Source organism: Morone saxatilis, unplaced genomic scaffold (genome assembly GCF_004916995.1).
Source record: "Morone saxatilis isolate NCDOM2014 unplaced genomic scaffold, NCSU_SB_2.0 Contig5, whole genome shotgun sequence".
NCBI classification, from domain to species: domain Eukaryota; kingdom Metazoa; phylum Chordata; class Actinopteri; family Moronidae; genus Morone; species Morone saxatilis.
Window position 1 is genome coordinate 8096562 of NW_023340095.1, and position 23927 is coordinate 8120488.

At 38.1% G+C, this 23927-nt stretch overlaps 1 protein-coding gene across 1 annotated transcript in view; it reads right to left on the reverse strand.

Annotated features, from left to right (window-relative positions):
* Window positions 1-23927, reverse strand: part of stxbp5l (syntaxin binding protein 5-like) — a 132812-nt gene that overhangs the window by 31761 nt on the left and 77124 nt on the right. Inside the window, exons 6-18 of the mRNA XM_035676870.1 lie at window positions 17900-17963; window positions 15392-15475; window positions 12894-13017; window positions 10123-10198; window positions 9693-9847; window positions 9085-9157; window positions 8111-8258; window positions 7613-7680; window positions 6908-6948; window positions 5884-6098; window positions 5400-5575; window positions 4500-4625; window positions 970-1121 (exon numbers count right to left, since the gene is read on the reverse strand). Coding sequence (XP_035532763.1) covers window positions 970-1121; window positions 4500-4625; window positions 5400-5575; window positions 5884-6098; window positions 6908-6948; window positions 7613-7680; window positions 8111-8258; window positions 9085-9157; window positions 9693-9847; window positions 10123-10198; window positions 12894-13017; window positions 15392-15475; window positions 17900-17963 — 1502 coding nt within the window. The remainder of the gene's footprint in view (window positions 1-969; window positions 1122-4499; window positions 4626-5399; window positions 5576-5883; window positions 6099-6907; window positions 6949-7612; window positions 7681-8110; window positions 8259-9084; window positions 9158-9692; window positions 9848-10122; window positions 10199-12893; window positions 13018-15391; window positions 15476-17899; window positions 17964-23927) is intronic.

The window sequence follows — 23927 nt, forward strand, 5'->3', positions numbered from 1 at the left end:
CCTCTCATACAGCTGTTAGACAATTTGACATTAACAGTGTAACATAGGCAGTTGTGGAGGTTTACACGTTCTTTACCTACATAGAAGTAGTAATACTGGAGAGTAAAGATACTTTTATTTATTTTTTTACAAATCTTGCATCCAAGCTTACACTTAAGTAAAATAACTGAAGTTCTACCTCTGTTTACTTTAGTATCAAAAATAAACATACTTGTTATGCAAAATAGCCCCTTTTACAGTGTAAAATAACTATATATTTTGTACACTACAACTAGTGGTGTTAGCTAAATTCTGATCCTCTATGTAAGTAAAAGCCATATAATAATAATAGTAATCCACTGCAAGTAAATGCCATACATGTTTTCAATATTAATTAGCAAGTACTGTATTATCAGACAAATGGCCCCTTTCAGAGTTATATTATTGGATTTGTAATAGAAACTGGTGTGGAGCTGGTGGAAGCCAACTTTAACTGCCATATAAAATGTTGTTGAACAGTAATAGTTTTAGATTATAATTTAATAAGTACCTTGTGTAAATGTATATATGTCCCTACAGTAAGTACTATTATTTGAGCAAAGGTACTAAGTTTCCTTCCACCAGTGAAAATGGGATAATAGTAAGAATAAGTAAGAATAGTGTGGAATTAAATATACAGGCAATATAATTAAACCATGTGCATCATTGATGCAGATTACCTATATAAGATAGATCAGATTTGACAGATAGATCAGTCTAACCTTAGAAAGAACAGATACAGGAGACAGAAGTAGAACAAGAATAAGAAGAAGAAGAAGAAGGGATAGAGGGAGAAAGAGGACAGGAATACAGCAAATAGATGATAGTTTGGATGTAATGACAATAATTGACACCTTATTGTACGGCTGTTGTTAGTTGTGTACGTGCATGTTTTTTGTAGCAGAGTCCAAGACGTGTGTGTGTGTGTGTGTGTGTGTGTGTGTGTGCTACCTGAGGTGGACTGTCTGTTCCTGCGGGGGGAGCGGGTAAGGCGCTGGTAGGGGTCGGCGGCTCCATACAGATCCAGTGTCGACATACACAACAGGATGGTTTTCTGCAAGTAGTCCACCACGGCTAGGCCATTGCAGTTCCCAAACGCCAAACTGGACACACACACACACAAAGACATTTGCATTTACATGGAGGAGAAAGAGCGTTATTCAGCTGAGACATTTACGCTGATTTATTTCACCAGGTTATTCTCACTGACATTAAAGGTGCTACATGTGGCACTATCAAACACTGTCAAATTAACGGTGACATTTTGGTATAATTGCTGTCAACAAAAGCCTGTCTTTATCTCACACTGCTATTGCTGCTGTTTTTGAATATTAATAACCATGATTTCCCATAAGCCCCATTGCCACCTGCTACCCCTGGCTGCTTTCGAGCCTCTGGCTTAACTGATTAAGAGAACCTTCTTGGCAGTAATTTTTCTGTTTGTCTTTGTACAAAAGATGTTCCAGCTGATCAGGCACTAACCAGAATTAGACTATATTCACAACAAATGACTCTATCGTGGTCTTTTAATTTGGCGATCCGAAAGAAATGACAAAATAATGAGACAAATACATAAATGTCACTCAAACTCCCTGCTGCCCAGCCCGTCATTGCTCTCCCATATCCATCAGATGACTGGCCTAGTTTACATCACTGTCACATGGTCAGATGTTTCAGGTCATGACAGCAGCAACCACAGCGCTGTCTCTAATTTGGAAAATTTTATTGGGTGTTTGGAAGGGCTGTTTGTCATCTACTCTATGTAAACAACAATTTCAATACCACAAACATGATCACGCATTTGAAAACACATCACTCAGAAAAAACTAGAAAACCAACAAGTGCAAATGGCAGCAGGGGGCAAAACCCTTTCCTTGTCCAGCCTTTCAGTACACAGCTTGAGCCTCACAACGCTAACAGCAAAACAATTATTACCAGGAAATCACAGCTTTCATAGATCAAAGCTGAAGGCTCGACAGCTAGAGAAAAAAGGTGGTAAAGAAAATAGTCATCTGTGTTATTGTGGCCATAAAGAGGATAATAGCAACTTTAAACAATCATCTTCTTTTATCTCACAATTTCTAAGAGCACAAAAGGAATTCAATCAAGTCGAATGTAAATGGAATTGTTACCTTCAGTCATTTGACATACATTTATAGATGCTACATTCAAGCATGCTGACATTTCGAGACTCGAGATCAGAGCAGTGAACCTGTCCTTTGGTACAGACATACCATTCATACCATGAAGATTAGCGAAGAAAGGAGACAGCCTTGTGTATTTGTGGAGACTTTAGTAATGTTTAAAGACATTAATGTGGAAGGGATTTATTGCGGTTGAAATTCTTCTTGAGAGTCTTTGTGTAATGTGGAGTGGCTGTGGCTCAGAGGGAGAGCGGGTCGGTTATTGGTCCGACCCGGCTCCTCCCTGCCGCATGTCGAAGTATCCTTGATCAAGATACTGAACCCCATATTGCTCCCGATGCTGTGTCGTCAGTGTATTAACGTGCATGAATGAGTTAGTTTCTGTTGAATGGGCTTTGCTGTCACTGTGTGAATGTGTGTAAAAGCGCTTTGAGTGGTCGGAAGACTAGAAAGGCGCTATACAAGTACAGGTCCATTTAATGTGTTTTTATGTTGCTGTTCATTACTGTGTTGTAATGTAATGCTTCTTTTGTCTCTTATATCATTTGCACTGTCACCACTTTAACAGATGTCAGTGATGTACAAATATTATATTCTGCTTGCACCAATAATCATTAGTGTGTGTGTTTGTGTGTGTGTGTGTGTGTGTGTGTGATACATATAAGTCTTTCATTTTCCTTGTGTTTGAGTCTAAATGTGGGTGTGTGTGTTTTCATAAGCAGGGAGGGAGGAAGCAAAAAAGAATAAAACAAAATAAATCGATTTCTGCAATTCTATTCATGCTGTGAATAGATTTAACGGAGAAAAGGAAATGATGGCTCTGCCTTGACCCATAAAGAGCTTTTTAAAAAGAGCTGTGATTTTATTGGTTTCTGCCAACAGAACTTCTATTCACAGCAAAACCATGCAAGTGGTCTTTAAGCACTCTGGGGCTCAGGAAGTCAGTCAACTTCTCTTAAGCACCAACACAACGGGGTTTTAATAAGTTTTGAATTCTGAAAACTGAAATCTATAGAAAATGTCAACCATTACTTAAGTCAACATCAGTGAAAATCTAATCTATCTAAAACGAAAGAAAGAAAAACACAGAAGGGAGACAACAGAAGACAGATACAAATTATGACATTTCCACTAGTTGCTTGGTACAGACTCCAGGGTCCAGTATACTATCTTGAAATTGAATGTGGTGAGTTCTGACTGCAGGCCTGCACACTGTAGATGAAAGCTGTGGGTTGTTGTGCTTGTGTGAACACACCAATTTTGATTTTGACAGCATAATACTGTAATAAGTAAGGTGCTGAACAGGGCATTCTGTAGTCCCCGCCCTACATCCCAAATATCCAAGCCCTCACTTTTCATAAGCCTTCACTATTATTTATAAATACATAAACACAAACATAACCTAGTGGGTGTGTGTACCGCTGTCTGTACGTGCACAATAACACACTTACACACGAGCTTACATTACAGACTGGCCTCTTTAACCTTTCATCCCCAGGTATCTTGTTGCTACTACTGCTTATGATTGCTATTCACTTGCCACGACCCCGACCTTTACTCAATGTGTTTCTTTTTCTGATTGGCATGTGTATGTCAGGACACTACAAACCTAGTTAGAGGAAACCATTTAATTACTGTTAACTGCAGGCAATGATAGCAACAATACTTACCCTATCAATCAGGATTAAATGTACTACAAACTTAATATTTCACACCTACCTTGTCCATCTTTTTATATATCAGAACAGGTTGTTGTGGATTATCACTTGCTTAGCTATTGCTAAACATGCTTCTATAAATATCTGCCTGGGGCTGTTAACTTCTTTTTATTGGTTTGGAACCACTGTAGTATTTCAACCTTTTACAGCTAGTTTGAAGTATATTTATAATACTCCAGAAAAATCAACATAACATATAAATGGAGAGACAAGGGAAAGACAGATGGGCAGCTCTTTAGAGTCAGTGTGTTAGATTGTTTCTGGAGCTTTAAGTTTTAACCACTGTGCATGCAATTATTCCATTGCAACTTGAATAAGCAGAACTATGTGGTGCTTAGTTAGGTTAAAACTATGATGTCAACCGGCTGTCCATTAAGGTGTAATCTCAGCACTATAAAGCTGAACAATCTTGTTCAGTTTAAGGTAACATAGCACCATGACAATGATCAGAGAGGGCGTTCGGCTTTGTCCGTAATCAATTTGTGCAAACTCCTCTAAACTAAAACAGTGATTGCTGTCCTAAGTATATCCTTGTCCATATTCCTACCTAACCTAGAAGGATAAATAAATACTCCCACATATAGACAGGTAACTGACTACCATGCATCTGGAAACTTACAGGCCATAGGCAGAGTTGATGTCGAGGCTGGTGATCTGTTGTGGAGGTTCTCCATCTACCCACAGCAGCTGGATGACCAGTTCTGCCTGGTAGCCAGGAGGGACCCGAACCATCCGGTCCTTCACTCTGAAGCACATATAAAGAGGAGTTTTGAGTATTGTGTAATATGCACTTGTACTTGGCGAGAAAGAAACACACAAACATGTTTGCTTCCATCATTCAACATTCAGTGTAAAAGTGTAATTAAGTTAACTAAATAGTTGGTATGGATGGAAATGCCATCTGCCATAAGGTTAGGATGCAAAATGATGGATCCTGCCATCTTTATGGGCTTTAACTGGCTAATCACAGCACTTACTTTTAGTCAATAAATACTTGATGGCACCATAGAGGGTTACCTGTTTTTATATACCCTCATCCACTGACATGTTACATTCAAAATCCAAATTCAATTTACTTAAGTCTCGAGAATCACTGAGGTTTCCCTTATTTATAATGATGTTGAGATACAGAGAATAAGCAGAGATAGAAAAATATCTAAAAAATTTAAAAACAATAATCAATACAAACTGCTGCATTAGAAAGGACATTATAGTGCAAACATTAAGGTGTTGTCAGTTTAGATTTGTTGAGTGTGTTGATATGTTGATCCACAATTTAAGTCACATGCAACAAAAAAATAAAATATGGCCAGTGTTCATATTACTGTGAGCTGGATCTTCTATCATTTATCACAATGAATAATAAATCATTTCATCACACAGTTGGGTTATTTTTTTTCTTGTTCTAAGTTAGTTTGTAGTCTATCTGATACAACATTTTGATAAACAAAAGACTAAATGATTTGTTCAAACAGATATTTGATGTTTTTCTCGCAGATAAACTGAGAGGAGATCTTACTTAATGCAGGGGATGCTGTCTTTGACACCCTCAGGTGTCCCAGCGCCGGGGCTAGCTGGGTGTTGGTGATGGGGCTGGGGTGAGTGGGAGCCAGACTCTGAGAAGCAGGGATTGTTTTCATTCTCGGATGGAGAGATGACATCTTCTGACTCACACTGTAGACGCACCTCCAGTGACTGAGGATGACACAGATACAAAAGTAGGCATTAATCTACCTATCATAATAATAACAATGGGACTACTACAGTGAACTACATCCAGTGAATTAGTGTAGCATGTTCCTCATAATGAGCTGTGATCAAAGTATAAGCAGAATTTACTAGATTTTAATAAATAAATAACACAAGGATCACTGAATAACATATTTCTGAAGTAACAGTCAGTAACTGTTTGTAAGAATTACATTGTACCTTACTTGCAATCCTTATAACGCACAAAATCCCTAGGATGTCACTGCTTGTATTTTGATTCTAGTCTCACTCACCACAATTTGAGTGTTGGCATCATATTTGCTGAAGCGATACAGGATGATGTGGGCTGAGATGCCAACTACACAGAAGATGCGACTCTGAGGGCACCAGCTGACCATTTGAATTGCAAAGGGGTCTTCCTCCACCAACTCGGCCGCCCGGCCTTCACCTGGTTTCGGCTTCTCAAACACTTTGGAGGTCTTCAGCTTGTACAACATCTGCAGTGTGACTGGTTTGAGAATTGGTTACTTTAGTGAACATATTGTAAATGTAAAATGTACTGTAAATGGTAACACATACACAAAAGTGAACAGCTGACATTGTGGAACAGTAGTGTCTTTGGATGGATAGGCTTTATCAGGCAACAAAAACTCATAAATTCACTGTTGGTTTTGGTCTTTATATAAGATTTTTTTTATGATATTAATAAAAAGATCAAATAAAAGCAGGTTTATTCTTTAAAAGCCCCACCATCTGCCTTTGGATTCAGTTTATATTCTTTTGTGAATGCACAACTTTGATTAGTGTAGCTGTAAAAAAGGAGGCAAGTGATTAGTAATTATCACCACAGCCCTCTGATTTGTATTGCAATTCACTCTATTACACAGCTAAGGCTTTTGGAAAAAATATACACTCATTGTTTGTGCACAGTTAATATTATCACAGAGAGACAGCATACTAGCTTACTAGCATACCAAGATACAGTAGCTTTACTGACTGACTGATATTGTTAGTTTGAACTCTGAGGGTCTGTCAGGCTGACATGATGCAATGCAAGTAAATGTCATCCACAAACCACAGCTGTCAGTACAATTTCTTTCAAAATATTTTTGAGAAAGCCTCTAAATCTACTGTACATGCTAGGTTTTCAATGTGTACCCAATGTGACCCTTCGTTTGACAGTGGTGCTATTCATTTTCTTTGAGTTCAGTGCCTATGGCAAATTTTAAATTGCTCACCATGGAATTTATGAAAATATAGTGTTTATATGAGCATGCTGTCTGAGTTGAACAACAAAACTTAAGAGAGTGGACTTACTTGCAGACGCGTCCCAAAACTTGATTGATCCATCAGCATGTCTGACAAAGAGAAAGAATATTTTTTTTGCATGTAAGGAGTGCTCTTAAAAGATCAGTGTGTAGGATTTAGTGGCATCTAGATAGAAATTCCCAACTGTAATAAATGTTACAGCTAGCTTAAAAATTTGACAGTGATGATCATTGATTTTAAATGTCACATTGTGTAAGAATCATCAGCTGACTGTTCCTTATTGTTTTCTCATAGCTGAAAGTGAAGTTGAATTCCTAGTCTCTGGGGCAATAAAAAATACCACAAGCCAAGCATTTATTCATTTGTAGGTGTACTATTGAGAACATAACTCCATGTTGGCCTCATTTCTAGACTGCTGCTGATATTGAGTGTCGCCTAGAAGCAGACACCACCCCGTATGCAGGCTTCAGAACAGGTTAACATCTCTGTCAGCCCCTTACAATGCAGCATGGCCCTAGGCTGTGCTGTGCTGGCCTGGGTTGGCACAGACCCAAATCAAACTTGTAAAGCACATATAAAGACAAACTATAAATCACAGTCATCTGGTCCTGTCATGTCGTGAGTGAGGACACGCATAGATTTCCTTTTTTGTGTGTGGGTGTTAGCACATTTTTCAGCCTGGGATAAAGGTCACCATGTGTTTGAGCTCAGAAGGTCTTTCTTCAAAATACTGCTGTCATATTTCGGACTTACCCGGTGATGATAATCTCTGGGTAGGTGTGGGAGCCTAACGTCCATGTTCCTCCACTGATTGGCCACTCCTGACATGGTAAAAGACATGTTGATTATTTTTGAAAACCCAATCACATAATTTTGTGTTTTTCCCCCACTGGGCTCTGTTGGTAATATTTCATTTTATTCCGAAAACAAATCTTTTCATCCTCAAATATGAAATGGCACAGATTAAAATTACAATTTTTTTAATGTTAACCCATAATTTGCTACGAGTTCATGGCAGCAGGAATTTTGTATGGTTGTTTTTTTTTCATAAATTCTGAAGATCATTCACATTACAGGTGGTAACCTTGCAAGAACAGAAACAAATATATTTGGCATCATTATCCAAGATTACATTTCTTAAAACCTTGCTCTCAGTAGAATTAATTACCAAACAAGACTGGAACTGGCAAAAAAAGAAGACAAATACATTATAAAAGGAGGGTATTCCTCACTCACATTCCCCTATCCTACCTTTTGGCTGTAGCCAGTCTTCTTGTGTTTAGCTCCTATAGAGTACAGGATGGGGATAATGTCTGGCGGACACTCTGCAAAATAGGCTGTGCAGGTAACTGGAGACTCATGGATGTCCATGGGGTAAGGGTTCTCAAAGACAGGGAAGCTGCAAGATACATGCATATAATAAGCTACAGTGTAATTTATAGCACTGTGGTGAAATGGGCAGAAGCAAAAGTCAATGAATTACAAGATTATCATTACTAAAATGTGTAATAATCTGCAAAATCCCCTTTTTCCATCTATACTCTGCTGTACTGGCATTATTGCATAAATAATCAGATTGCAGGTGAGGTAAAAATGGCACCGCTATGTGCCTGCCTGAAAATATGGTGGCAAGATGTACAGGTGGTGCTACTGCAGCAGATCAGTAAACTTTATGAACATAAGTGTATGAGAATACATGCCCTGTATCGGCTATAAAGGGTATATGGGTGCAGGCCATTTATTTAATTATAATAAACAATTTAAACACAAGTAGGAGCTAATCAATGGGCTGACATTGTCACAGAGAATCTGGGGAAGTTAAAACTACATTAAGACTCATCAAGAGGTATTTATAATATCTTAAATTAGGTAACCTAATTAACTAGGTTAACACAAGGTAATTTAACTGGAGTGGTAGCATTTTCACCCTGAGAGCAAAATGAGATGTCTTATTCAAAGGATAACACATAACCTCTCTTTCTCCCTGAAGTATAGATTCAAGTGACACTGGTTAGGTCAGGTGTTACTGACAGGGACAGGATTTGGCTTATGGATGAATGGTATAAGTAGTGTTTTCCCCTTAAGTCACGCCAGGTAATAGCAACTCATGTCAAACGTTGACATGAAGATGGAACTCGCTTCATTTACTATCAGTCACATGCAGCTTAGCAGCTCGAAGGTGTATTTATACAGTATAAGACATACTTGCTCTGTGTCAGACATACTTGCTCTGTGTCAGATCCACCACGATCAAGTCCTTCTCCAAAAGCACCACCACTGCGTAAGGCTCCTGGACCTCTGTAAGATACAAAGCCATACTGAACAGGATAATGCTTAATCCATATTTTCATTAGTTACAGCCACACATATATATAGACTTTCTGTAGTGGTTTTAGTATTTCAATTATGTACTGCCATCTTTATGGCATCCAAGTGTTGTATTGTTGATTACATTGATGTAAAACCAGATAGATTTGAATACCACAGGATGTTTGACGAAACTGGTGTTTTGTAGACATTTACCAAACCTTCAATCAAACCTCAACAGTGTTGTCATCCAACCTGGTGGGTTTGACTTTTCTAAGGAGGTGGTGTATTACTAGGGCTAACTTATCTTCCTTCTTGCCTGTTGATTGGTGACTTTTTTGTATTTTGGTTCTTGTATTTATTATTTTAATATATACGTTTTTAATACTTTAGGAAGGTATCTCAAATTTGGACAAAAACAAATCCAAATCTTTCTGCATGGCTTTTAAAAACATAAAAAAAACTTAGGCTGAATGCAGAAAATATGCAGCACCAGTTTTGTCACTGTCTTTGTATGCACTCTCACCGTTGTTGTAAGGAGTCTCACAGAGTGCCATAAACTCTACAATAGGGTAGTCCATCTCCAGCACAGTGATAGCCTTGCCATGCATGATGGTTAACGTGGGCCGCCTTCCCGCCTTGTCATATGAAAGACCGCCAGAGAAGATGATAAAAGGCTCGCTGTGGAGGGAGAACAGGATCTTAGGAAGACTTGATCTGGATAAATGTTAGTAGTTGAAACTGATCAGCCACATGAATGAAATAAATGACAGAATGAATGAATACATAAAGTTTATGATTAAAAATAATGATTATGGGGTGTCATAATCAACCTGTTAATTCACTACATGAAAATCTCTCCATGACTTTTATTAAAATCATAATTTAGTCAAGAAACTTAAGACATAATAAAATCTGGTAATCTAGACCTGAACATTTCCTTATGAAGCACACACCTGCTCCTCGAGGTCTTGTACTCCACTTTGAGTATTGGTTTACAAGACTCCTTTCTCCCATCCTTCTGTACCTTTCCTGAATTAGACGAAATAGCAAGAATGAACAACATTTCAAGACAATAATGCATTCACTGTAAACATCTGTCTGCATCAGTTCCTCTGAAAATTCAATTTACCAAATCATAAGCACATGTTATTTCAAGCATGTTTTATAAATTCTTAGCTGGAAGGCAGAGGGACCCTGTGTTTCTGGTCATGGACATTGTGTTCTGAACAAATGAAAAAAACAACAAAAAAAAACATGAAAGAAATATAATTTCTAAGCTGTGAGACTTTGCTCCTGCATTTACAAAATAGACTACAGCAATTTAAAATAGTGGCCTGCCAAAATATTTGGTTGAGCCTGGAGAAAGATGATGGTTTTGGTTAAATATGAATTAAGTCAGGATCCCCAATCTGGTGATTTAACGCAGCTTTGTAGACAGAGTAATCATGCTCTAGTTGCAGGGAATGTATACTGGGAGAGAAAACAAAAAAAATGAAAAAACAGTGAACATTTTATACTCATATTAAGAATGCATTTTTAGAGCAGTGACATGTTTGCAGATATGTGTAATGTAAAGGTTTTGCCATTTTTAAAAACAATCTTTAAGGCATTGTATTTCAAAAAAGAAATCCTCAAGCTGCCCATTTTTTGCTTCTAACACATCAACTTTGAGGACAAAATGTTCACTTGCTGCCTCATATATCACACCCACTGACAAGCACCATGATAACTAGATAATCAGTGTTATTCACTTCACTTGTCAGTGGTCATAATCTTATGGCAGATCGCTGTATACTTTGTGTACATGTGATTTCAGGTGGTTTTAAGTTGTTGACACATCGCTTCTTATCCACAATCTCTGTTAGATAGCCAAAGCTCCGGGTAACGGTGACTTATCATCACTGAACAGGCTCAAAGGTACAGGATTACAGCAAACACTGAAATGTCAAAGCAGGACCCGACAGAGAAAAGGGAAAGGGAATAGCAGAAAAAATAATAGTAAACAGACAACCCTCTTGGTAATGGCTTTGATACTGGTCAAACCCACAGCTGTGTTAAGACTTACCCTTATACATAACATGGTCCAGGCATTTATTGATATATGTCCGTGCATACTTCTTTTACTATGCTATCTGTTCATGGTCTAACTGTGAGACAGGATGACTAGCTCACTTACAGTGTTTTATTGTTGTTATCCTGTGTTTTCGTGTTTCGGTTCACTTCTCTGCTTAAAATAAATGTGTCTGTTCCCTTTTCTGCTCTCTCCACCTTCTGTGTCCTTGTAGCCATTGCTTTCCTTCCTCCCTTGTTCTCTTCTGGTTATACATTCATTAGTGCAGCTCAAACTGTTTGTTCACTTTTCTCCCAGACACAATGACCGCTGCGTTCCAATACCAACCCAACAAGTGCATGTTTAAACTTAAGTACTATAAATACACTATACGTTTGCCTGTGATAACAACATTGCTGCCATACCGGATATTTAACCAATCTGGATTTCTTTCTGGTGAAGAATTTTTCGTTTCCATTAGGTACATTCATGTCACATAGCATAGGCACAGTTCCGTAAATTGGACTTGACTGTACTCCTGGGATGCTCTCTCCAACAACAACAGGGCATAGAGAATAAAATACATAATTCAATGTTGTCAGTGGAGAGCTCCTGCAGCAGGTTCAGACTGAGGTGGACAGCAGGCCTCCAGTTATCCTCTAGCTCACAGTGTGACATCTGAGCACAACAAATAGCACAACTAGTGACAGAGGTATCCAGCAAGCCAAGCAGTAAGCAAAGCCAACGGAGCGATATAAAGTGAATGTAAGCACCAAGGGATTTAAAAAGAATGGGAAATCACAGACCACAGACGTGATATACGTTGTGGTGGTGTGATGATTGACTTTGTGTCCTGTTAGGATCAGTTTATGTATCTATTTTGGGACAGAATAAGATTTATTTACTACCTAGAACAGAGGGTGACTGTTTCATTCCCAAGGCATAACATGTTTACTCTTCTACTTATAGTTTTTACTTCACCTCTTTGTATTATCAGCTGTCCTCTTCCTTCCCCTCACCTTCACTCTCGCCCTGCGTTATAGCAAATATCTGACAAATATCTGGCACATAAACAATCAGTGGTATTTAACCACTTCCTAAGGCCTGTTGCCCTGTCCCTAGCATTTTCTGCCCCCGTCCTCCCCTCTTGCTTTTCTGTGTTGTGATTTTGCCTGAGATTACAGCTCATAGCAAGGGGACTATTCATGACCAGAGATCTGACAAGGTCAGGATGCCCTGCCAGCACACAAACCACACCAGAGAGCAACAGAAGGAGGACTAGTCAGAGGAAGAGTAAATAGAATGACATGTGGCTTGGAAGTCATTCAGTCAAACCTGTGTTAAAGTATTCTCAGATGACAGCCAAAAATCCTAGACTAATATTCTCAAATCAAACACAAACATTTGCAATTCTGCAACTCTGAACTAAAAAAAACATGAAGCTGGAGTTCTTTTCTGCCTACAGTGTCTTGTAACTGTTTAAAACTCCATCCATCGGCAACCATAGGAGTTAATTCCACAATACATAAATAAATCAGTATGGAGTATGCTCTATTTCTCTCTGCTGTATTAAGTAACAGCCTGTGGACCCGGTTTCCCAGCAAGGGATTAGCAAAGTTTCATTTTGTTTAGTCATTAAAATAAATAAGTATGCTGTGTGGGTGTACGTCTCACCATGAGGAAAGGTGACCTGGAATGGCCTGGTGGTGTTTCTGAGGTTCCACATCGTCAGGCTGCCGTCTGAGTGACTGCACATGAACTGCTTCCCTTCATGATGCCAGCTGACTGAATGTATGGCCTGCACCAATGAAACAGCGGGAATGGATTTTTTTTTACAAACATGTGATTAACATGTCAAAAATGATCCTTCAGAAATGCATTAGCAAAGAACAAACAGCTTTTTTTTTTGTAAGTATTTCAGTGTGGTTTGTAATTGATGCTTTTTTCCAAATACAGTAACAAAATAAATTTTAAATATAAATATTTTTAAATATTCTTATGCACAAAACCAACTAAACTTGCTTCAGCTTCCATTTGGTCAAAGTTATCTTAAACACCATAATAGTGTAATTCTTGCCCTCACTTTAGATAATCACAATTTTAATATACCTTGTACATACGTGTATCTTGTTTACTCTTAAGGAGCTCATCATTCACATCATACAAAGGCACAGAGGTTATCAAAACATGGAATGTTGAATTTTTGCTGATTAATTCTCTCCATGGTGGAGAGTCGACGTCTGAAGTTATTTCAATGTCCTCCTGGATGCATTGTGGCTCTATTTTTACCTGCTAAAAGGTTTTCTTGTACTGAATCAAGGGTCTAAGGACAGTGGGTGTTGAACGTTGTACAGACTGTAAAGCCCCCTGAGGCAAACTGTGATTTGCAATTTAGGGATATAAATCAAATTTGACTTGACTTAAAAAGGTCATAGGTTGCCTGAAGCTACTACAACTGCTAGCACATATGTGTGGATTTGACACAGTGCTTACATAAGGGATGCTAAATAGAAAATGTAACTTGTGAATTAACAACAAGTTATAAAGTATAAAGTTTTCCAATTAGACCAGTAAGAGTGACAGGAACTCAGTACTTCCACCCTTGTGTTATTGTGAGATCTGACTGGTGCTGGTTCGTTTTTGTACTCGGCTGAAGAGGTGTGAGACAGAGATGCCATGCTATGCTGGAGGTGATGCACATGAAACCCCATTAATGAATGTTAGCAGGATGTGACTCTTCACAGGAGATGAGCGATGGCAGCGGATGAAGAGGATCAGTGCCACGGGGTGACAATGTCCACAGGGCAAATTGGGTTTGAGGCCACAGGAGTTAAAAAAAAACCCACAACCAATCAGATTAAATGAGGATGCTGTGTGTGTTTGAGAGTGTTTTTTCGCCTGTGTGTGTGTGTGTGTGTGTGCATGCTTCGGAAATCCTCAAACTGACCCTGAATGTCCAAACGTCCAAAAGATATACTGTACCTGTGTAAATTTGACCATTTTGAGACTACTCTGTAGAAAATAACTGTTTTAGTTATGTCTGTATGCAGGTAATGCACCTCCTTCTTACCACTCTGAAGTGCTAAAAAAACAGGACGCTATGAAAGAGTTGCACTACATGTTACAAATTATTTTACTATTATATAGTGGATCAGCAAATAATGGCACTCTATTTTTAGTTAAAAATAAAAACAGAACACTTTAAACAACAAGAATACTCTCCACTGCTAAGTGGCTGAAATTGCAACAAACACTGTAGTCTGCACCTGTTTGAGCTGACAGTGCTGTGCGAGTTGTGAGCATGCCTGGGTCATCCAATTACTGCTTCTTGTTCAAAAAGCAGTAATTGGTTGGCAGGCAAATACAAGCACTTGATAAGAAAGACACTTTGTTGAAAATAGAAAAAAAAGTTCATGGTATTCAAACATAAAAATGACCCTCCATTTTGTTGAGGTTCAAAATATTGGCAGACAAACTGCTAATTTCTGTCACTGAATAGGATTAACAATGGGAGGAAGATGAAATCGTCAGACAGGCTGTCAAGGCCCCAGTATTCATTCATGTAAGACCTTATTCCTTATGCCTTTTTCCTTTTCTATTTAAACTGATTTAAGACTTGCTTTTATCATAACTGAATCTCAGTTGTCTTGAAGATATCTGCTTAAGATTATACTTTGTTAATGACTGAATACCTGAATCAGAGTCTAACACTTGTGTAGGATAATTTTTGTAATCATTACAGGCGCCCAGGCTACAAAGTTGCGTAGTTTCTAAAAATGTGGCTCTCATAGTTACCTGAAAATTGCAAAGAAAGACATTAAGTAAGTCTTTATATTTTTTTTTGGAACAGGATTTGGGTGTCAAGAGTACATATTCACCAACTGTAATCATGTACCCCTCTGTGTGAACATGACTCATTTCTGTTGTAATTTCTCCACTACTCTCAATTTCATCACATTCTAATATCCTGATTCCCGCTGCGATAATAAGGGATCCCCACAGAGATAGCTAAATTTGAACAGAATCTTTATGAATATTATGACCCAAGAAACAGTGAAAGCCACGGAAAAATTTCAAGGGTAGACCTGTTTAGAAACAAAAATGTTTCACCTGACAGCATTTTCGCTTAAGCTGTAAAGTTTCTTGATGCAGGAGTTCACAGTGGAGCTTACCTCATCGTAGTGCATTCTGAAGTCAGCCTTCTTGCCCCGTAGGTCCCATTGTACGATTGTCCCGCTCTCAAACCCTATAAGCAGCTGTAGAAGTGATAAGGAATGGAAAATAAGACATTTTAAATATAATATATTTTCAATAGCCCAAAATGAGGTGATGAGCGCGGCAAATACTAACAATGCCAATGTAATTTACATAATTTCACTCTTTTCTGTAATGTAGGGGAACCATTTTGCCTGTGGCATCCCAAAAAATATCTTTCCTACTCCTCCTTCCTCTTTTAAGCCTTTATTTCTCATATTCGCACTAGATTCAGGTATCTGTATTTAAATTTATATGTTTTTATCTATAGACACACGCTTATAGATTTATTTATTCATACAATACACATGCATACAAAAACACTTTCAGAAGCACACACACAATCTTTTGCACATACCTTATCTCCCACATTAGTGACACACTTATATAAAATACACTGTCAATGAAAACAGGCACCCATAAACACGGCAGCTCCCAAATGCACAATAAAAACAACATCACAAACACACCCACACACTACAACACTTACAAACGCAGAGGATAAGAGGGGAGAGCAAAGTCGACACAATCTGATCACAGATCAGAGGAGGAGTGATGTTGGAGGAGCACAGCCTTTAAGACAGAGTGGAGGAAACAACTCTCCCGCTGAGAGGAAAGACTCTGTGACATCTCAAATCATAAGATAGGAAGTAGAGGGCAGTAGATGTAGAAAAAAAAATGCTTCTCAAAAATTTTTCAACCCTAAGCTTTACACTAGTAACACCAGCAGTCACGAATGTAAAAAAGCGGTGAATGGAAATGTCTAAAGTGGTAACAAATTGATTAGCATTAGAGGTGTTATGAAATATCGATAAACTTCTAATTAATAGTTTACATGCAAAGATTTGTGGCAGTGGCTTATTTTGTGTTGTGTTTTTTAAACTTAGATTTAATGTATATGGAAGTCTTTATACTATGACAGGCTTCCTAAAAATCTGTGCAATATGAATTGTAACTCCCTTGTGCACCCTCAAAAGTATGTAGTATGTGGATGCAGATCTACTATGACATAATAAATTTACAACAAGTTCGTATTTAAATGGAAAACAGCTATTTCCATTTATAATATGATGTACTCTTTTGGTGCACTGCAGTAAGAAGAAAAATTGCATTAGGTTAATTTCCTCTGTTTTGATGAGTTTTATTTTATTTCTTTCCTGTTGTTTTGGTCTGAGATGCTGGTGCTCTAGTGCGGCATCTACTTGCAAGTGAATTTTTGTATAACCTTTAATACGCTAAATGTTGTTCATAACAGGCCATGAGTCTGTAAAGTCTGTAATTGGAAGCTGGCCAGTCAGTGTCAGTTGTTTATTTAATTTACAAGGGAAATGTTAATTTTCATAGCTATAGTGAAAAGAACGTTTGTGGTCTCATCAGTATTGGATTTTTACCTTTTGTCAATTTTTCCAAACCATGTGCGAGCAATCAATGTTGTGAGTAAAAGCCTGTTTTCAAACACCAGGTTATCACCCTATTTTCTTCTTTTTTTTCACAGGATCCTAAAGTTGTCAATGCACAGTCAGAGCTGTTTTTTTAATGATGTCCAGTAAGGCTAAGAAAAGTAAAAGTGCCTGCATTATTTGTAACAGTGGTTATCGTATAGGTTTTTCTGTGGAGCGCACACAGCTACAGATGATTCAAATACATTTTCTTAGCAATAATGTGTATTCCCTGTTGTCAGATTTACTTTCTTAGTCATAATTGGGTAGCTGGTGGCTATTTACGGTACTTATCACAACATGGAGTGAAGAATTAGCAAAAATGGCCTTGAGAAATTAAAGGGGAAGTTCCTTCATTTTCTCATAGCAACCTTAATAGAACTTTGTGTTTTCTTGCAGGGAGTGATGGCAGTGTGTGACAGCAGCTGTAAACTCATGTCTCGTTTTTATGTCTTCACAGCTTGTCAAGTCTGGTTTCACACAGAGACGGCAAAATCCATTGGGAAAATCAATATGCTCTTGAATGACCTCTCTTTTACAGCAACCTCCACCTGCCACTTTTCCTACCAATTTGACTGCAGCATGACCCTGAAAAGCTCAGCTCTCCTCAAAGGATATGTTACAGTCCCACACACCTTTTTTTTTCAGTTGGTATTTGTGAAAAGCCGAGGGACAGAGAGAAAAAAAAAACATGAGAGCAACAAAGGAGAGCGATAATGTATAGAGAATGGCTTTCCTTCTGTGGGCCACAAAGAAAGCCAGGCTGACAGAGAGAGAGGTAAGAAATTTAGAAAGAAAGAATGGAAGATAGAAAGACAGAAAGAAAGAAGATAAGATAAAGGCAGAGGAGAGGTTAGAGGACAGATATGTGACCAGAAAAAAAACAAGGCAGAGAAGTGGGAAAAGGAGAGAGCCTCTGTAGATTGGTCACATTTGAGTTGGTGCTTGTGGAGAACCAGGAGGTGTTTTTATTATCTGCCTACTCACCTTTCCTTCATCCTTTGGGCTGTCGCTCAAGTGAACCACAGGTCCTGGATGAGTTTTAGTCGATCTGTGACAAGAGGCAAAGATAAAAGCGAGGTAAAAAATACAGCAGCAGCCGGGGAAATCTGCTTCTTAGAGCTCAGAGAGTCACATCATCTGTCAATATTACAAATTATACACACGCAAAAGGGAAGGGGGATGTCATGTCATGGTTTAGTAATGGCATGTTCTCCCAACCAAAATTTGCAGCTGTAAAATTCATTATATTGACATTATCCACTGAATCTCCGAGCTAAACAGCCCAACGAGGGCCACTTGGTTCTTCACTGTAGCATCCACAATCATGATATTTTAGCATAGAGGTTGAAATGCGAGTTGTTCTGGGAAGCTGAGGTGTGACTGACACATTCAGATGGGCCCATTTAGCTACGCCTGCTGCCAGAAGGCGATAAAAACATAAAAGCATAGCAAGCTCTCAATACATTTCTACTCAGCAGTTAAAGTAGTAATAAGCCAAGGTATCCACAAACCATCCAGCAAAACACACAACACCTGTCCAATCACTGAAGTGCCACAATGGGTGAATGCCAAGAACTAATCTTGCTACACCAGCCACCCAGAACAAATAAGTAAGCTGAAATGCACTTTTCAATATAAGATGAATTATGCACTTTTGACCCCAGACTTTTTTGTCACCAACCCTCCCACAACCCCACCCTCCACACACACACACACACTCACACTGTGGCAGGGATGAAGTTCTTTTTGAGTTTATTGGTATAAAAAAAAGTTATTACATTGTTTAAGGAAAGGTTCATAGCAGTTATTAAATGTTCTGTGACGAAGGGCAAAGGCTTGCTATTGTACATGTAAGGCCATTTTATTTGGTTGATGAAAGTGTTCACACTAAATATCACAAATATGTGATCTGAGGAGAGCTGCTGAATTACTTAGGGACTCCTGAGAAAGTTTGCCTTTCAGCTAATAAGGCTAGTCTTTAAAATGCACACAAAGCGAATCAGAATGCTTTAAGAAAAATGTTCTCATGAAGAGTGTTTGCCAATGTTGGGCACAGCTGCACATTGTGAGAAATTGTGAGGCTATATTGCTGAATGTTATAAAACATATATATCATTTGAAAAACACATTAGATAACTTTAATGCCACTTTCCTTAGAAAATTAAACTTAATTAATCTAGTACTAGGATTTTCAAAAAACTCTTTTAAATTTCGAAACTTTTCCAGATACCTTAATCTCAATAGTAGTTCCTGAATGATTTTCGATGCAATTACTCACTTCCAAGAAGGAAGCCATTAAAGGACCTGGGAGCAGCTGGAGAAACGTGTTTTACTCACTTTACTTAACCTATATAACAAATAAAACTGAATATGTAGAGCATTGGACTATATAAAAAACTATAAATAACTGTGAAAGGAACATTATTAACAAACAGTATGGCAGCAATATTTCTAGTCTAACTCAAAGAAGAAGACTGTGTGGGGGACATTTATGGTACTGGGAAATAGTGGCAGAGTGAGACCTCTTACTGTTTCTGTGCTGGAGACCAGCTATCCCCCGGGTCTGACAAATCAACTTCATTTCTCTCCTCCTGTCGGTCTTTAAACAATGTCTGAAAGGCTCTCTGGCCCCCCATTGGCCAGGAGAGGATGTGCCTAGGTTTCCATCCCAGTGGACGATGAGGTGAACGAACTCACCAATGAGCAGATGAAAGTTACCTGCACTGGCTACCAAACAGCACAAAGTTCACAAGCTGTCTGTGAACATAAGCAGCTTGAGGTAAAGTGAGAACTGTCTCCTGCATAGCTGTGAAATGTACATTAACAATCTGTTGCAGTGTGGGCGTACTGAGACTGTAGAGTTTTAATCTGTTGGTATCGAAATTTGGTACAGAATGAAAAGACGTTTTTCGATACTCTGTAGTATTGATGCAGTTCAGTCGGTGCCATAAAATAATCGAAGTTTGGTACCCAGCCCTGTTTGTATGTTGTGGTTGTATGGCAGCAGGCTCAATTAGATGATTCTGTTTCTCTTCAGAGATGTAACTGTTTTGTTAAACTAACCGACAAGCAAATTATTCAGCCTAAAAGCTTTCATTAAAGGTACTAGTGTCCCTGTGCTTGTTAAGCAAGGATGTTACCAAATCCTCTCAAAGCCTGCCAAAAAACATCAACCGTTAAACAAGCGTGCCTGTTGTGGCTCGAGGGATCTGGAAAACAGGCTTTACTGCCTCTTGCCCAGTGCATGCTGGAAAAGGCTCCAGCATATTGATTAACAGGTGTGTACATACAATGAAATAGATGAATAAAATACAGAGTCAAGAACAAAGAAAAAAAACAATTACTGTAGCATGTTTTACAGAAAAAAAAAAATTTCTGAAGTTTCTTTTTTTTTTATTACAGTCATCCAAAGATTGACTACTAAGGGTATTGACACAAAGGCAAAAAGACCTTGAGCTACAGTAGGACCAGTGGAGCCATCAATAAAGGCTTATCTTATGTAATTATCAACAAGGAATGACAGGAAATAGCATGTCAACAGTAACGTCAAATAATTGAGTTATAGTGAGCGTCTTATACATATAATATACAATCACATGGCATTACATTTGAAGAGAGGCTTTGTATAACACTGTGATTTCTCCTACACATCTACAATACCTAAAACTATCACAAAAGTAAAATTAAATGTCAGATTAGATATAAATGGCTATCAGTCCATTCACTTATTCTGATTTGCTTTGTCTTTTATCGTTTTGGTCCTATAGTCTATAACTTCTGTAGAGTCACCCGTAAATATAATATTTAATAATATATATATAATATATATTATATATATATAATATATATTATTTGGAAACTGAATCAACTCTAATGTGTGTAATCTGTTGAATCTAATTCTAGGATATTTTCTGTACAATTATCAAATCAAGAGGAATAAAAATCTTTTGCTGATTAACTGGAAGACGCAGTAGAAAAACACACTGGTGTGAGTTAAAGCATGCAGGGAGTTCATTTCGGTATGAATGTGCAACAAACTGTCTTTGATCCAATGTCACAACGGAACAAGCTGCTTTTTTACATTAACTGTGCAAGATGTGCAAGTCTTTGTGAAGTTTTTTACTGTATAATTCTGTAGGTAGACCATTAACAATATTATCAACTTTGAGTTCCCATGGTGGTAAGTGTGTTTTCATATGTATTAATCATCCATCTGAATATGTCAAACTTCCATGAAGAATATTCGCTATAGTATTTCTTGGTTTTGTGGAGAGAGCACTGGGAGTCTGAAACAGTTGGCTGACTGTCAAGTGTATTCCTTCAATACTTTCACTCTAATTTTCACTTCATCCAACATTTCCTGTCTTAGAAAATGAATCAGGCAGAGACGAGAACCGCAGAGGCGATATCACAATATTGTACAACCTTGCAAAATAAATAAACTGATTATTACTAATTTGGTAAGTTTTCTGACCTTCCTGTCTCAGTTTACAAAGCAAAACGTGGTTGGACTATAATATGGTGAGTCATTTCAAGTTGACTTGTAGTAGCATTAGGTTGTAGCAATGTAGGTTGTTGATTTAGTCAGTGTAAACTTGTAAACGTAATTAATTTGCTTAACCAATTACAGTTAAAACATTTTAAATTGGTCCAACAAATCTCTTTTTCCAGTGCGTATGATGGAGACCAGAATTCACACAAAACCAGTTTGGCTGGGAAAAGATATTAGTTTTGGGTAAATAAATAAAAAGTAAACAAGTCAGCATTGACTTTTTTGATGTTAAACCAAGACAATGTTCTTTCATTAACTTCTTTATTTTAACTTAACTTTAACTTTAAAGTGGTTTGAGTTGCCTAAACATCTAGAAAATAGTTCAATATGAATTTAGTTACCACAAGTGGATATGGGAAAACAACAGGGATATATTGTCAGTGAAACTTTTGCAGAAAGCTCTCTATAAACATTTTGCAGATTCATTAAATATATTTCCTTATTATGTTATTAAAACACCAGCAGTAACATAAATCCAGGCAGCATTGCATTGCGTTTTAAAATTAGTGGTGGTATATTTTTAGGAGAAAGGGTTGCTGTTGCCAAGTATTTCTGTTGCCACATCATTTCTGGAGCTTGTGCTTGCATTTTAAGACTGCTTATTATAAAACAGTTAAGGGACCAGGAGGATGCTGAAAACTCATTGCTTATTTTACAATCATAATAGCAGAAATAGTCTAACATGCCAATGTTGATTATGGCTGACATGATGCCAGGCGTAAACACATTTCTGTTCATCACAGGGATCTATGAACTGCAACAGTGTGTCTTCTGGGCTGCTGTGTTTTCCCACTTCTCCTTGCATCTCATTTCTTTTATATTTCATTTTGGAATGAATCTTCTGAAGATGAAATTGTTCATTAAATATGTTGCGAACCCATTTGAATTTCAATGAGAGCCCGGCCCTACGGTTTGGGAACACTGGCCCCAGTTGAATTGTCGCTATAACAGATTATTTTCAAGAGAGCATACTTTGGTTTACAATTAAATTAATACATCTGTGAATGGCTGTCGCACAAGCACTGTGAGAACACGAATGCACACACACCAAATACTGCATGACTCACATTGTGCTGTTTCTACACAGTGGAAAGAGTGGATGAGTTCTCCCTTCCTCACTCAATGTTCCACCGCAGGAAAAACACAAAGTCCCCTCTCATACCTATTCATGTTAAGTGGAAATCCTCCCCAGCCTTTGTAACTCCCAGGTTCCTCTGTTTGTTGATGAGAGAGGATTCATTCTCTACTAGTTCAACTTATGATGAACTCGACTTCAGAAAGGTACAGAGTGCTGACGGTTTGAAAAAAGAGAATATATTATAGTGCATGCTCAAGCAGAACATAATATGCAGTGTATAAAAATCTATTGTTGAGATGGTTGCATCTTCCTTTGGGGTTGTCATTATTAGGCCAGATTACATTAAAAGATCTAAATTCTGAATGTCAGTAAATAGACAAAAGTACGTTTTCACTCTAACCCCAGCCGATTTTGGTTTTTGGCGCTGCCGCTTGGCATTAATCAGTATTGGGCCCGATTGATGGTGACGATTAGTCTTGGCATTTTTGAGATTAATCGGCCATCGTGGTGATTGGCCTGCGGCTTGGCAAGGCCAATGCAACCAAAAATGTCTGCAGGGCAAACCTTGGTCATTTGGGGGTGGCTGCTGTGGAACAATTGTTAGAGGGCTTCCCCCTTGGTGAGCTTTTGGCGCGGAAAGGGGTTGGGCTTTTAGAAAGAGGTTTTAGTTTGGGAGCCCTGTGCTTGATAACCCGGCTCACACATCCTTGCTGGAAACGTTTTGCCTCAAATTGTGTCAGTCTTTTTCCGTAAATCTAATCTGAAAACCTTCTACTGGCTGGGTTGTTGATTACATATTGTTCTTATATTGAATAATGCAGTGACAATGGACATCACTTCTGACATACTGTACCCCGCTCTCTCTTAAATACTAGTCACATTCGGAAATCTACAACATAACCCATGTGGTATTGTTTTGGGTTTTAATTAAATAATCAGACTTATAAGAACATGTTACTGGCTAACAAAGTATCTAGATCTGGTGAAGTGGCATGGGAATGGAAATATACAGTTACTTTCCTTTGGTTTTTTATACTGCATTTCCACCCGCATTTTATATGGATGCATCGGGCCACCCTGCTTCTTAATATTGATATCGACATCAGCCACTGAAAAACCAATATCGTTAACCACTTAATTAATTGGTTATTGTGTTGATTGAGTAATTTAAATATTTCTTATTTATGAGAAAGTAGACATTCCTAACACATTAAAACAAATTTCTTTTCACACCAGTTTTTAGACCGAAAGAAGTTCTGACGTGATGCTAAAAAGAAGGATTGAAAGTTCTCCGTTGACTCCACACTGTTGGGTGAGGAATCAACAAACTAAATATCCTGTTAAAAATCCACAACCACTGTCTCAGATCTTTCCTCCCCCCC